Below are 16,100 nucleotides of genomic sequence, written 5' to 3'. Positions count from 1 at the left end.
ATTGTGCAGTTGAGCCGGGCGTGGTGGCGCACGCTTGTAATCTCAGCATTCGGGAGGCTGAGACAGGAGGATCGTGGATCGCGGACAGCCTCAGCTACTCAGTGAGGCCCTTTGAAACTCAGCGAGACCCTGTTTAAAAATAATTAAAAAAATGGGCTGGGGGTGTAGCTCGGAGGTAGAATGCCCCTGGGTTCCATCCCCAGTACTGCAAATAAAATAAGAGTGGAATTGTCTGAGATGCATTTATTTTCCTGATTGTAAACCAGCAACCTGTGAGTAACCCATGCTTTTATTTCGCAGGAGCTCTACTCCGAGGTGCAAACCCAGTACCTCCCGCAGGTGCTGGGCTGCCTGGTGCAGCCTCTAGCCGAGGAGGTGGAGGCCCTAAGCCTACCTGAGCTCACACACGCCTTGAAGACGTGCTTCAAGGTGCTCAGCAAGGTGCAGATGCCGCCCTCCTACCTGGACACGGAGCCGGTGAGTGAGGGCTCCGTAAGTACCCCACAGAGCGGGATGGACCCTGTGTCTGCCAGGAGTGGGAGGGAATTTAGGGTTGGTTAGCATGGGAATCTGGACAGGGAAATGTACAGGTAGTGTGTCAGGCACGCTGGTAAATGCCGGAGCACTGGAGGGTTTAGTGTAGCTCACCGCCCCCCTCACTCGTTCCCTTTCATTGCTGCGTGACTAGAGTTAATGGCTAGGGAGAGCTAATGTGTAACCTGTAAGACTACAGTCGGTGCCCATGGGCAGCGAGGCCTCCACATCTTCCCGTGCGTGTGCTTGTGTGCACGTGACGTGGTTATTTAAAGTGAGTGCACCTACTGAGTTGATTTGCTAGGGCTGCCCTGAGGAGTCCCACCAACTGGGGGCCTCAGCGGCAGAAATGAGCGCGCTTTCCTCTATCTGCAGTGGCAGATAGGCAGGTGAGCGGGAGCGGAGAGGTGTGCAGGGGTCACCGCGCTGGCTAGTGTCCGTGGTAAATGAGTGATAATTCAGCCTCAGGTACAGATCATTGCCTCAACTTAGAAGTCATTTCCCTTTTTCACTCCAGCTGACGTAGCTACTAGAAAAAGTACTCCGAAAAGCCGGGCGTGGTGGCGCACGCTTGTAATCCCAGGGCCTGGGAGGCTGAGACAGGAGGATCGCACAAGTTCGAAGCCAGCCTCAGCTACTTAGGCCCTCCACAACTTAGTGAGACCCTGTTTCCAAATAAAGTATTAAAAAGGTCTGGAGTATAGCCCAGAGGTAGAAAAGCTCCTGGGTTCTACCCCCTTACCACAATCAATCAATAATAATAAAATAGGGCTGGGAGTGTAGCTCAGAGGTATATCTCCTGGGTTCAACCCACAGAACCAAAAGGGGGGGATACTCTAAAAATGATTAAGATCTAAAGCTTAAATATTCTAGTCAGTTTTCCATCTCTGTGACAAAATGCCTAAGAAAAACAAAGAAGGAAAGGTGTGTGTGTGTGTGTGTGTGTGTGTGTGTGTGTGTGTGTGTGTGTTACTAGAGATGGAACCCAGGTCCTTCTACCTCTGGGCTACACTCCCAGACCTGTTTTCTATTTTACTTGGAAACAAGATCTCACTAACTAGCCGAGAGCCTCACTTGAGGCTGGCTTCAAACCTGCTTGACCCTCCTGCCTCCGCCTCCCATGTATTGGGATTCCTAGTAGGATTGACTTGGTTTCTGCCTGTGGTCACCCGGTCCTCTGTTTCGGAGCCCTGGAGTGTCAGAAGCTCATGGTGGCTCGTGGTGGGTGTATCTGGCAGTCAGGGTGGCTCACCTCAGGGCAGACTGGAAGCAGAGGCTGAGAAGCCCAGAACTGGAGACCAGGCAAAGGCACGGCACACCCACAGCTCCACCCGCTCCCCAAACCCCACCACTTCCCAATAGCGCCACCTGCTGGGTTCAGGCCTTCCACCCATGAGCCTCTGGGGAGCGTTCCAGACCCCAAATAGCGCTAATCTTTGTAGCTTAGAAACATGGATGACATATGCTTCAAAAACACACGCTTTCTCATTCTTTCTCAAGAGCACAGAGGGGTAAAGTGTTTTCAAGTATTGTAATAACCGAGGAACAGTTTGAAGAGAAAAGGATGACCCCTGGATGTTTGAGGTGTCATGCGTTTGGAAAAGCCACCGACTCCGTGCGTGTCCATGCATGCAGAGGCAGGTCGAGAAGCCCTTTTCCAAAATGCTCAGGACCACGTGCGTTTCCGGTTTTAAAGTTTTTTAGGGTTTTTGGTTTTTTTATGTGCCAATTGAAGCCTTATTAGCTGGCCAGCGGCAGTACCCTCCGTCCAGAAGTCTGACTGAAGGGGCGCCAGTTTCTTAGGTTTTGGAATAATTGCATATATATAACAAGATATGGTGAGGGTGGGAGCCAGGTCTAACTACAGAATCCACAGCCAGGCGTAGTGGTCACGCTTGTCGTCCCAGTCCTGGGGAGGCTGAGATAGGAGGACCGCAGGTTCGCAGCCAGCCTCAGCGACACGAGGCCACCCCTACTTAGGGAGACCCTGTTTCCAAATAAACAATAAAGTGCTCACTTCGGCAGCACATATACTAAAATTCAAACAATACAGGGTACATTAGCATGGCCCACACACAAATTCATGAAGTGCTTCAGATTTTTAAAAAGATAAAAATAAAAAATAAACAAGAAAATAGGAGTAGGAATGTAGCTCAGAGGTAGAAAGCCCTGGGATCAATCCCCAGTACCAATAAATATATAAATACATAATTACATGTGTACAAAATTCGTTTATGTTTCATATATAGCTTTTACACGTAGCTTAAAGGTAATTTTTATGCACTATTTTTTGGCGGTAATGGGGATTGAACCCAAGGTCTCAACATGCAAGGCAGCGCAAGACCCTGGAGCCACAGCCACAGCCCCGAAGTAATTTATGCAGTGTCTTTAGTGCACCTGTTTTGTTTTGGTTTTTTCTCAGTACTAGGGATGGAACCCAAGGGCGTTCTACCTCTGAGCTACACCCCAGCCCGATTTTTTATTCCTTATTTTAAAACAGTGTCTCACTGAGTAGCAGAGGGCCCCACTAAGTAGCTGAGGCTGTCCGTGAACTGCGATCCTCCTGTTTCCGCCTCCCAAATGCTGGGATGACAAGCGTGCCCACCACACCCGTCTGGCACCTGTTTTTTATTGTCATCTGTCACACAAGAGCAGGTGTGGAATTTTCCACTTGTAGCATCATGTCAGCACTTACAGAGTTTCAGATGTTGGAACATTTTGTATTTCGGATTTTCAAAAATATGTTTATTTTTGAGTATGCACTTTGTTCTAGATTTCTCTTCTTGTTTTATTTCTTCATACCTGTATTTTAGCTTCAGCTTAGTTTCTTCATCAGATTTTTTATATTTGTTAAAAACATTTTTGTGGGGATACTGGGGATTGAATCCAGGAATATTCTACCTCCAAGTCACAACCCCTATGTTATTTTTATATTTATTTATTTATTTATCTATTTATGTTACTGGGGATTAAACCTGGGACTTCCCCCCACCCACCCTTTTTCTTTGTTTGTTTGTTTTGAAGCGGTCTTGTTAAGTTACCAGGCTATCCTCAAACCTGGGATCCTCTTATCTCAGCTCCCAAGTACCTAGATTACAGGCGTGTATCACCACACCCCACTGTCACAAAAGGTTTCAAACAACAGCCACTAGCCAGGTGTGGTGGCACACACTTGTAATCCCAATGCTTGGGAGGCTGAGACAAGAATATCGCAGGTTTCTGGACAGCTTCAGCTACTTAGTGAGGTTCTCTGCAACTTAGACTTTGTTTCAAAATAAAGAATAAAAAATAGGGCTGGGGGTATAGCTCGGAGGTAGAATGCCCCCAGAGTGAATCCTCAGAACTGCAAAAATGAAACAGAGCAACAAGACAGCTGTCTAGAGAGCTGGGTGTGCAGCCACTTCTTCCCTGGGTCCCGCCTCTCCCTCCCCTTCTTCTCCTGCCTTCTTTATTCTACACTTTTACGGGGCCTCTCTCTGCAGAGAGTTAAAATTTGGAAAATCAGATCTGAAATACCTTCACGGCCTGCCCGGGACTCTTCGGTCTTAAGAGACGCACAGTATCAATTTCGGTTTTCATTTTCTGCAGAGTCCAGTAAAAGGCGAAAACAGCGAGACCGGCATTTTGGAGACAAAGGCAGTGGTCCCGGGGGACGAAGACGCCCCCTTCCCGCCCCTGAAATCCGAGGACAGTGGGATCGGGCTCAGCGCCTCGTCTCCGGAGCTCTCTGAGCACCTGAGGGTGCCGCGCGTCTCCCCGGAGAGAGATGACATTTGGAAGAAGGGCGGGAGCATGCAGAAGACTTTCCTCTGCATCCAGGAGCTGGTCGCCAACTTCGCCAGCAAGAACATCTTTGCGGGACCGCTGACGGCATCAGGAGAGGAGAGCGAGTCGGGAGAGCCGGCAGCGGGCAGGGACGCAGACCGGAAGAACTCGTGGGAGGCCAGGCCCATCACCGTGCCGCAGTTTAAGCAGATGCTCTCGGACCTGTTCACGGCACGCGGGTCTCCATTCAAGGCCAGAGGCCCCGAGGCCTCGTCATCGCTGCCCAGTAGCCCCGACAGAAAAGCAGGGGGCGAATGGGACGTTGACCAGGTGGTCATTCACCCGGGGGGCTCCAAGGAGGAGTGCAGGGAGGCCTTCGCGGCCGCCTGCCACCTGCTGCTGGACTGTGCCACCTTCCCCGTCTACCTGTCCGAGGAGGAGACCGAGGAGCTCTACGAAACGCTGTTCCAGCTTCCGGGTAAGAGAGCAGCGCGCACACCTGCACACACACACATGTGCGTGCGCACACACACACACACGCCTTTGGTTGTGAATTCTGTTGCTGTGGCCCCTGATAGTTATAGGCTAGTTACAGTCGTGTTGCTTAGGAAGGAACCTCAGGTGGAGTATCCTAATCCAAAATCCCAAAAATGCTCTGAAATTCAAACTTCCCTGGCACTGATGTGATTTGAGAACATTTTGCTTTGTGTTTGTGGTACTGGGGATTGAACCCAGGGGTGTTCTAACTCTGAGCTATATCCCCAGCCATATTTTACCTATTTATTTATTTATTTATTTATTTATTTAGGGGACTAGGGTTGGAACCCAGGGGCGTTCTACCTCCATGCCACACCCCCAACCCTATTTTTTATTCTTTATTTTGAAATAAGGTCTCACTAAGTTGTGGAGAGCCGCGCTAAGTAACTGAGGTTGGCAGCAAACCTGCGATCCTCCTGTGTCAGCCTCCCAAGTACTGGGATTACAAGCCTGCGCCACCACGCCCAGGTATTTATTTTAAATTTTAATTACTAAGTTGCTGGGCTTTGGCCTTGAACCTGTGATCTTCCCAAGTACTGGGAGGGCTTTCAGGCCATGCCACCACACCTGGTTGATTTGGGAGCATTCTGAATTACTGATGCTCGGCTAGTGAAGTCTATGCAGACATTACAAACTTCAAAAGCCCTAAAACCAGAAGCATGTCTGGAGCTCTGCCCTTCTGGACAGGTGGCATGCAGCCTGTATCTGCCGTAATCATCGTCCCCCTTACTTTGTGATTGGCTGCATGCGGTTTGTGTTTGCTTGGTGCTATGGATTGAAGCCGTATACCTTCTGATTGTGTCGTTACATGGCAAGTTGGTAATGGCTGGATCTATATTTTTAAAAATTAAGCCAGGCCCCATGGTAAGCCCAGCTACTTGGGAAGCTGAGGCATGAGAATCACAGGTTCAAGGCTAGCCAGAGCCACTCAGTGAGATCCCGTCTCAAAAAACAAAAAGGGCTGGTGTGCAGCTCAGTGCTAGAACACCCTCACCCTAGCTTTGACTCACCAGTACCCCTCCCCAACACACACATGAAATATATATATACATATATATTTTTTGTGGTACTGGGGATTGAACCCAGGAGCATTCTACTTTTAAGCTACACTCCCAGCCCTAGTTTTGTATTTTTTATTTTGAAATAAGGTCTCACTGAGTTGTAAAGGGCCTCATTAAGTAGTAGCTGAGGCTTTCCTCAAACCATGATCCTCCTGTCTCAGCCTCCCAAGTGCTAGGATTACAAGCATTCACCACCAACATCCGGCTAAATTTTTAAATAAAACTTGGGCGTCTACCACAGCCGATCAGAAGATATAGCACATTAAAAGTATCCGCAGCCAGGCATGGTGGTGCACGCTTGTAATCCCAGTACTTGGGAGGCTGAGACAAGAGGATCCAGGTTCATGGCCAGCTTCAGCTACTTAGTGAGGCCCTCTACAACTTAGGGACACCCTATTTCAAAATAAAAAATTGAGCCGGGCGTGGCGGCGCACGCTTGTAATCCCAGCATTCGGGAGGTGGAGACTGGAGAATTGCTGTTCAAGGACAGCCTCAGCTACTTAGTGAGACCCTGTCTCAAAATTAAGAATAAAGAATAGGGCAGGGGGTGTAGCTCAGAGGTTGAATGCCCCTGGGTTCCATCCCCAGGCCCACAAAAAATAAAAAAATAAAAAATTGGACTGGGGGTATAGCTCGGTGGTAGACTGCCCCTGGGTTCAATCCCCAGTACCTCACACACACACAAAAGTGTCCGCCAGCTGGGCGTGGTGGCACACGCTTGTAATCCCCACGCTTGGGAGGCGGAGACAGGAGGATCGCGCAGGTTCAAAGCTGGCCTTGCTGGGTTAATAGACCCTGTTTCCAAATAAAATATAAAATAGGTCTGGGAGTGTAGCCCAGAGGTAGAAGGGTTCCATCTCCAGTACCCCACACACAAAAGAAAGTGTCTGTCATAGTCAGTAAATGGACTGTTTCATGACACACGTTTTTAAAGCCCCATGTTTTGGCTTGCTGGCGCTACTGTAACATACTACCACAACTGAGTGGTTTAACAAGCAGAGACTTATTGTCCCATGATCCTACAGGCCACAGGTTCCAAAATCAGCGTCAGCAGGGCCATGCTCCCTTGGCGACCCTGGGTGGGCTCCTTCCTCGCACCCCCAGCTCCTGGGAAGTGGCACAGACCTTGGCCCTCCTTGGCTTGCGGCCACATCGCTGCGGTCTGCCTTGTGGCTCCTGGCGCTGCCCCTTGTGCACCTCTGTCTCCGTGGGACCTATTCCTTTAATAGGGCAGGGCAGCCTCAGCTCAGCTCCACTACACCTGTAAGACCCTGTCTCCAAATAAGCGTCTCCTCCGCCAGGGGAGCGCACAGCTGTCCAGGTGCTCTCAGGCACCTGCCGGGATCCAGGGAGCAGGAGAATCTGCAGGTGGGGCCTTTCTCACCGGCTCTGCTTGTTCGGCCTCTCTGGCTGTTGTCTTTTAGGAGGCAGCGATTCCCGTTTCCCTGCGTGGCTCAAGTCCCTGATGACCATCTGCTGCTGTGTGACCGACTGCTACCTCCAGAACGTGGCCATCTCCACCGTCCTGGAGGCGGTGAACCACTCCCAGTCCCTCGCCCTTGTCATCGAAGACAAGATGAAGCGCTACAAAAGTTCTGGACACAACCCATTCTTTGGCAAGCTACAGATGGTGACGTTGCCGCCCATCACGCCTGGGATCCTGAAAATCATCGCGGAGAAGACAGACTTCTATCAGGTACTTCCCACTGCGAGGACAGTGGGAAATGACAATAATAATAACAATTATTATTATACATTTCTGTTATTTACGTATATAATTTTTTTGGTGCTAGGGAGTGAACACAGGGACTTTCTACCCCTGAATTATCCCTCCGGCTCTATTAAATTAATTAACTTATTTATTATGGTACTGAAGATTGAACCCAGGGCACTTTACTTCTGAGTTACATCCCCAAGCCTTTTTTTTTTGTGTGTGTGTGGTGCTAGGAATTGAATGCAGGGGCATTTTACCACTGAGCTATACCCCCAGCCCGATTTTTTATCTTTCATTTTGAAACAGGGTCTCACTAAATTGCAGAGGGCCTCACTAAGTAGCTGAGGCTGGCCGTGAACCCAGATCCTTCTGTCTCAGCCTCCCAAATACTGGGATTATAATGGGATTAAAAACCACACCCGGGTCTGTTTTTTTTTTTTTTAATTCTTCATTTTCAAACAGGGTCTCACTAAGTTACAGAGGACCTCAATAAGTAGCTGAGGCTGACAGCAAACCTGCGATCCCCCTGCCTCAGCTTCCCAAGTACTAGGATTACAAGCGTGCACCACCACACCTGGCTCTATTTTATTTTTTTATTTTGAAACAGGGTCTTACTAAGTTGCCGAGGATCCCACTAAGTTCCTGAGGCTGGCCTGGAAACTGTGGTCCTCCTCTCTCAGCCTCCCTGGGCCCAAGCTGGTTGATCTGTATGTCCCCACATGGCTGGGAATGGACTAATGGCCTTTCCCAAGAGGAAAGGAGCAGGTGTTGCCTGTGTTTGCACGGTGCCAGCCACTTTCTCTTGTCCCAGAGGGTGGCTCGTGTGCTCTGGAATCAGCTGAACAAGGAGACCCGGGAGCATCACATCACCTGCGTAGAGCTGTTCTACCGGCTGCACTGCCTGGCCCCGACGGCCAGCATCTGCGAGGACATCATCTGCCACGCCCTCCTGGACCCGGACAAGGTGCGCCCCCATCCTGCCACCGCTCCGGGCCGGCCTGCTTCACGTGCCCAGGCGGGCCCTGTACAGCCAGGTGTGGTCTCTCCAGGGCTTAGTGGCTGTTCACAGGTATTCCAGAACTTGAGGCCTGGAAGATGTCTGGGAGCTCCAGCCATCTCCTTTAAAGTCCTAAAAGATCAGGAGGTCTGCTTCAACCCCCTGGCACTACCTGCGGGCTTCTGGGGCTGTTGGTGAACAGACAAGTGTAGATGTATTATCCCTTTCAGAATTCACTGAGAGTTGACGGGCATCCTTGTTCGTTTTTTTCTTTTTTTTGATGATACTGGGAATTGAACCCCAAAGCATTCTACCTCTGAGCTATACCTCTAGCCCCACTTTTATTTATTTTATATTTCTTTTCTTTCTTTCTTTCTTTCCTTTTTTTTTTTTTTTTTTTTTTTTGGTGGTACTGGGGATGGAACCCTTCTACCTCCAGGCTACACTGCCAGATCTATTTTATATTTTATTTGGAAACAGGGTCTCTTAAGCCACCACGGCTGGCTTTGAACCTGCGCGATCCTCCTGTCTCCGCCTCCCAAGCGTGGGGATTACAAGCGTGCGCCACCGCGCCCGGCTTTTTTTTTTTTTTTTTTTGGTAGTGGTACTGGGGTTACTGGAAGCCCTTCTACCTCCGGGCTACACTCCCACAGGCTACACTCCCAGACCTATTTTATACTTTTTTTATGTGGAAACAGGGTCTCTTAAGCCAGCGCGGCTGGCTTCGAACCTGCGCGATCCTCCTGTCTCTTGCCTCCCAAGCACGGGGATTATAAGCGTGCGCCACCATGCCCAGCTCACCCGGCTTATTTTATACTTCAAAAACAAGTCTCACTAAGTTGCAGAGGGCCTCACTAAGTTGCTGAGACTGACCGTGAATCTGTGATCCTCCTGTCTCAGCCTCCCAAGTACTGAGATTACAGATGGACACCATGCCCCACACTTTTATGTACTGGGGATTGTACCCAGGGACATTTTATCTCTGAACTACACCCCCTGCCCCTTTTTTATTTTATTTCAAAACACGGTCTCACTAAGTTGCTGAGGCTGGTCATGAATCTGTGACCTTCTTGTCTCAGCCTCCCAACTACTGAGATTATAGATGGCACCACCACTATGCCTATCTTTTTTTTTTTTTTTGTAGTGGGAATTGATCTCAGGGGCATCCCACCTCTGCACTGTACCCCCAGCCCTTTTTTATTCTTTGTTTTTGAAACAGGGTCTTGCTAGATTCCTGAGCGTCTTGCTATGTTGCTGAAGCTGGCCTCAAAGCCTCAATCCTCCTGTCTCAGCCTCCCAAGTACTAGGATACAGGCATACACCACCACGCCTGCTTGCATCCTTGTCTCTGAGGCCCACGGGCCCGGCCCACGGAAGTGGCATGAGGAAGTCCTATGTTATCCTCAGACCACAGGACCCAAATGAGGCCTGAGACACCGACTCAGGTCTAGGTCCCGCGGCCTGCGTGTGCTTCACAAACGTGCATCTGTGCTAAAGGGCGCAGGAGAAGCATGAGGCCACGGGTTTTCCTTCTCTTTCTGGCCGAGCCCCACACAAAAGCGCAGAATCTTGATCATCCCCCGTCCTGCAGTCATGAAACCACGTGGCTCACTCTCGTTTATTTCCTGACAAAGGGGACGCGGCTGGAAGCGCTGTTTAGATTTTCCGTGATCTGGCACCTGACGAGAGAGATCCAGGGCAGTCGGGTGACATCTCACAACCGCTCCTTCGACAGGTGAGGGGCCTCCCTGGGGTCTTCCGGGGCCCTTGCCGAGGCTCCTGGCCAGCCTGCGGGGAGCGGAGGGGGCGGGAGAGGTGGGAACTGAAGACAAGATGCCGGCTCTGGCCCCTGTGCGCCCTCTGCAGCTCACGGCCCCGAGGCCCACGGTCCTGTACGTGAACTCAGGCCAATACACACGAGCACAAGCTAGCGATTTTCATAACTTGGTGGGGAGTGAGTGAGGGAGCTCAGCACACATTAGGATTGCCTGTGGACTGTTCCCATGTCCCCTGCTGAGAGGGCCTGGCAGGGAGAGGCAGATGGCCCAGGCCTGGTTGGGATGCTAACTGTGCCGTGCGTGCACGCCCATCATCAGCCACGGGCTTAGGATGTGAACGTCATCGCAGGTGTGTTCTGCTCCACTGGTTTTTTCAAGTGCCTCATTATCACTGTGTCACTGTGAAACCATGGCTGGGAGCCGGGCATGGTGGTGCACGCTGTAATCCCAACATTGGGGAGGCTGAGACAGGAGGATCCGGGTTCGCAGACAGCCTCAGCTACTTAGCAAGGCCCTTTGCGACTCTGTGAGATCCTGTATCAAAAAAAGAATAAAAGAAAAAGTAGAGCTGGGGGTATAGCTCAGAGGTAGAATGCCCTTGGGTTCCATCTCCAATACCGCAAAAAAAAAAAAAAGAAAAGAAAGATCTGGGCACGGTGGCGCACGCTTGTAATCCTAGCATTTGGGAGGCTGAGATAGGAGGATCACACAGGCTCGAAGCCAGCCGCACTGGCTTAAGAGACCCTGTTTCCAAATAAAAAAGTATAAAAATAGGTCTGGAAGTGTAGCCCAGAGATAGAAGGGCTTCCAGGAACCCCAGTACCACCAAAAATAAATGAATGAATGAATGAATAAATAAATAAATAAATAAATAAATAAGGCAGGGGTGTAGCTCGGAGGTCGAATGCCCCTGGGTTTCATCCTCAGACCTGCAAAATATAAAAAAGAATGCAATGTAGCTGGGAGGCCAGGCACGCGGCCTTGGTGCAGCAGTGCTGATAGCCAGGCCCTCCTGGGGTGGGGTGTATCCTTCGTGGGTGAGTCCTGGTCATCAGGATTTCAGAGCTCCTCCCATAGTCCCAACATGGCACCCCGGTTGTAGTCTCCTTGGTCTTGTCTGCTTGATGTATGAGCCTGGCTGGGCGAAGCAGCCTGGCGGGGCGGGGGGGAGGGGGGGGTGCCCCGTCACTTGGCAACGTGCGTCTAGTGTAGTCTGCGTCCTGGTGCGCAGGGCAGCTTAGCGGGGTCGTCGCCTGCAGGTCCCTGTTTGTGGTGCTGGACAGCCTGGCCTGCTCGGACGGCGCCATCAGTGCGGCGGCCCAGGGCTGGCTGGTGCGCGCGCTCTCGCTCGGGGACGTGGCGCGCATCCTCGAACCCGTGCTCCTGCTGCTGCTCCAGCCCAAGACGCAGAGGACCTCCATCCACTGCCTGAAGCAGGAGAACTCGGCCGGTGGGTGAGCCGCCTGTGCGGGCCCTGACGCGGGCGGGAGGACCCTTGTCACAGTTAGGGGCTTAGACCCACTTGGCGGTTTTTCTAGGTTTAAATGCTGTGAAAATATCATGTAAACTTAAGGGGAATTTAAGCCACGCACACTTGTAATCCCAGAATTCGAGAGGCTGAGACAGGATTGCAGGTTCGCTACTACTTAGTGAGGCCCTTTGCAACTCAGTGAGACCCTGTTTCAAAAATAAGGAATAAAAAATAGGGCTGGGATGTAGCTCACAGGTAGAATGCCCCTGGGTTCCATCCCAGTACTGAAAGAAAAAAAAAAAACTTATGAGGACTTTGAAACCAGGAGATTTAGCAGCAATAGTTAGTGAGTTTGCTAATTTCACTAGAAGAAACAGATGGTTTTATGATGAAAGAGAAAAATTTGGAGCCAGGCATGGTGGTGTATGCCTGTGATCACAGCTATTTGGGACGCCAGCCTCAGCTTCTTTGTGAAACTTTGTCTCAAAATAAAACTTAAAAAAATAGTAAGCCGGGCGTGGTGGTGCATGTTTGTAATCCTAGCGCTTAGGAGGCTGAGACAGGAGGATCGCACAGGTTCGAAGCCAGCCTCAGCTACTTAGTGAGGCTCTCAGCAACTTAGTGAGACCCTGTTTCCAAATAAAAAATATAAAATAGGTCTGGGAATATAACCTAGGTTCCACCCCCAGTACCACCAAAAAAACAAAAAATTAAAAGTGCTAATTGGGCATGGTGGCACACACTTGTAATTCTACTACATGGGAGGCTGAAACAGGAGGATCACAGATTGAAGGACAGCCTCAGCAAATAGTGAGGCCCTCCACAACTTAGTGACTTAGTGAGACCCTGTTTCAAAATAAAAATAGGGCTGGGGGTATAGCTTAGAGGTAGAATGCCCCTGGGTTCAATCACCAGTATCAAAAATAAAAAAATAAAAGTGCTGTGTGTGTTCTGATTATAAACGTGCTAGTGTTCTTATTTTAAAAACTGAAAGAGTGAGGAAATAAACTCATCTTTTTTTTTTTTTTTTTTTTTTTTGGTGGTACTGAGGTTCCTGGAAGCCCTTCTACCTCCGGGTTACACTCCCAGACCTATTTTTACATTTTTATTTGGAAACAGGGTCTCCTAAGCCAGCACGCGGCTGGCTTCGAACCTGTGCGATCCTCCTGTCTCCGCCTCCCAAGCGCGGGGATTACAAGCGTGCGCCACCACGCCCAGCTAAACTCATTATCTTGAAACAGGGTCTCACTGAGTTGCTGAGACTGGCTGCAAACCCACGATCCTCCCATCTCAGCCTCCCAAGTACTGGGATTACAAGCCCGGCCACCACGCCCAGCTAACATTGACTCTTTTGTACAGACAGTTCGGCCACTTGACTTTCCCTTTCACTTACTGTCTCCTGCACACCACTCTGTCAGCACGTAGAAATGTGCGTTTTTAACACCTGAACAGTCAGTGGCTGCACGCATGTCCCTGGTTTGTCCCAGGGCCTGTCTCTGTCTCCAGGGGTCTTCACTTAGCACTCTGGCTGGTTTCCACACGTAGCATATCAATGAATGCCTGTCTTCCTAGCTTTGAAACCTTCTGCTGACATTTCTGGGAGAGGATCTCCTTGGACAAAATCATATGTCTATTTTTCAAATTGCCTTTTCCCCCTAAAGTTGTAAGTTTAATTTTTCATGATCATATAACTAAATTATCCAGTTCCCAAAAGTATTCTTAAAAGAGCTGTTCACAGCCGGGCGTGGTGGCGCACTCTTGTCATCCCAGCATTCGGGAGGCTGAGACTGGAGGATTGCGGTTCGGAGACAGCCTCAGCTACTTAGTGAGGCCCTCCGTAACTTAGTGAGACCCTGTTTCAAAATAAAGAATTAAAAACAGGGCAGCGGGTAAAACTCGGGGGTCAAATGCCCCTGGGTTCCATCCCTAGACCCACAAAAAAAAAAAAGAGTGAGATCTGTTTACTTTTTTGTCCATAAGGCAACCTAGACTCTAATGGTTTCCTTTCACATGGGAATTTAATTTAATTTAATTTTATTTTATTTTTGGTACTGGGGATGGAACCCAGGGGCCTTCTACCTCCGGGCTACACTCCCAGACCTATTTTTTAGTATTTCATTTGGAAACAGGGTCTCACTAAGTTGCTGAGAGCCTCACTCAGTAGCTGAGGCTGGCTTCGAACCTGCACGATCCTCCTGTCTCAGCCTCCCAAGCACGGGGATTATAAGCGTGCGCCACCAAGCCCGGCTCGCTGGGAATTTTATTCGTGTTGATCCCTTTGCCTGGCCATAAGACCAAGATCTCCCTAGAGCAAACACCTCATCGGTGACCCACGTGCTGAGCCTTGTCGTCTTGTCATTGTGTCATCTTCAGAGGACTTGCACCGTTGGTTCAACAGGAAGAAACCCTCTTTCAAAGAGGCGAGCGGGGCGCCCGAGCTGCAGGAAGGCTCCGAAGAACACCTGCCCCTGAGCCAGTTCGCCACCGTCGATCGCGAAGCCATGTGGGCCGAGGTAGAGAAGGAGCCCGAGCCGTGCCCGCCACAGAGCGAGCTGAGCGAGGAGGACCTGCCCTACTACGTGCACCTTCCCGACACCGCGGCCCCTGGCCCGGACAGCAGCGAGCACACCGAGTCTGCAGACACCAGCTCCGGCCACACGGACAGCGAGAACACGTCCACCTTCTCGTCCCCCTCCCACAACCCGCAGGAGCTGAGCCTCGAGGAAAACTGCTGCGCGCCCATCCCCATGGGGGGCAGGATGCACCCCAGGCGGCCCGCCGTGCAGCCGGACGGCACCAGGTCCAGTGCCCGGTTGAGCCTGGTGCGGGCCGACTCGGACAGGACCCAGGCTTCCGAGTCCTTGTCCAGCGACGAGGAGGCGGACTTGGAGCTGCAGGCCCTGACCACGTCCCGGCTGCTGAAGCGGCAGCGGGAAAGGCAGGAGAGCCTGGAGGCCTTGTTTAAGCACATCCTGCTCTACCTGCAGCCCTACGACTCCCGGCGGGTCCTGTACGCCTTCTCCGTGCTGGAGGCCGTGCTCAAAGCTAACCCCAAGGAGTTCGTCGAGGCCGTGTCCAGGACCAGCATGGACACCAGCTCCACCGCGCACCTCAACCTCATCTCCAACCTCCTCTCGCGCCACCAGGAGGCGCTGGTCGGCCAGAGTTTCTACGGGAAGCTGCCGACCCAGGCCCCCAACGTGTGCCCCCACTCGCTGCTGATCGAGCTCCTCACCTACCTCTGCCTGAGCTTCCTGCGCTCCTACTACCCCTGCTACCTCAAGCTCTCCCACCGGGACGTCCAGGGCAACCGCGACGTGCAGGTCAAGAGCGTGGAGGTTCTGATCAGGATCGTGGCGCAGCTGGTGTCGGCCGCCAAGTCCCCGGAAGGCCGGAACGTGGAGTTCATCCACGGCCTCCTGCAGCGGTGCAAGGTGCAGGAGTTCGTCCTGCTCTCGCTGTCGGCGTCCATGTACACGAGCCAGAAGCGCTACGGCCTGGCCGCCTGCGACCGAGGCAGGGCGCCGCCGGAGGACGGCGTGTTCGAGGAGAGCCTCATCCACCTGGGCCAGGACCAGACCTGGAGCGAGCACCCGCTGCAGCTCGAGCTGCTCAAGCTCCTGCAGGCGCTCATCGTCCTGGAGCACCACCTGGGCCACGGCCAGGAGGACGGGGAAGGCCAGCCCGCCCTGTCCCGGGAGTGGCAGAAGGCGCTCAACTTCCAGCAGGCCATTGGCGCCCTGCAGTATGTGCAGCCGCACCCCCTCACCTCCCAGGGCCTGCTGGTCTCGGCCGTGGTGAGAGGCCTGCAGCCCGCCTACGGCTACGGCATGCACCCGGCCTGGGTGAGCCTGGTCACGCACTGCCTGCCCTACTTCGGAAGGTCCCTGGGTTGGACGGTGACTCCCTTTGTCGTCCAGATTTGCAAAAACTTAGACGACCTGGCCAAGCAGTATGAAAGCGAGTCTGTGAAGCTCTCCTTCAGGTATGTTCCGCTCTGGGGCAGGTTGTTGCTTATTTTATTTTTATTTATTAATTTTTGTGTGTGTGGTACTGGGTGTGGGGCCCAGAGGCTTTTCTACCTCCGGGCTGTACTCCCAGAGCTATTTTATACTTTATTTGGAAACAGGGTCTCACTAAGTTGCTAAGAGCCTCACTGAGTAGCTGAGACTGGCTTCGAACCCATGCGATCCTCCCATCTCAGCCTCCCAAGCGATGGGATTACAAGCGTGCGCCGCCACGC

At 51.6% G+C, this 16,100-nt stretch overlaps 1 protein-coding gene across 1 annotated transcript in view; it reads left to right on the top strand.

The window, feature by feature from the left end:
• The window catches only part of DOP1B (DOP1 leucine zipper like protein B), a gene marked incomplete at both ends in the record, with an annotated part of 124,094 nt that overhangs the window by 55,744 nt on the left and 52,250 nt on the right, over positions 1 to 16,100 (top strand). The window contains 7 exons of the mRNA XM_080695713.1: positions 301 to 492; positions 4,123 to 4,777; positions 7,322 to 7,593; positions 8,423 to 8,575; positions 10,243 to 10,343; positions 11,646 to 11,836; positions 14,231 to 15,842. Of these exons, the coding sequence (XP_080551839.1) occupies positions 301 to 492; positions 4,123 to 4,777; positions 7,322 to 7,593; positions 8,423 to 8,575; positions 10,243 to 10,343; positions 11,646 to 11,836; positions 14,231 to 15,842 (3,176 nt within the window). The remainder of the gene's footprint in view (positions 1 to 300; positions 493 to 4,122; positions 4,778 to 7,321; positions 7,594 to 8,422; positions 8,576 to 10,242; positions 10,344 to 11,645; positions 11,837 to 14,230; positions 15,843 to 16,100) is intronic.

Source organism: Muscardinus avellanarius (assembly GCF_963383645.1).
Source record: "Muscardinus avellanarius genome assembly, chromosome: 5".
In the NCBI taxonomy this organism is placed as follows: Eukaryota; Metazoa; Chordata; class Mammalia; order Rodentia; family Gliridae; genus Muscardinus; species Muscardinus avellanarius.
Note: the sequence above shows the minus strand (reverse complement) of the source record. Positions and strands in the feature narration are given on the sequence as shown.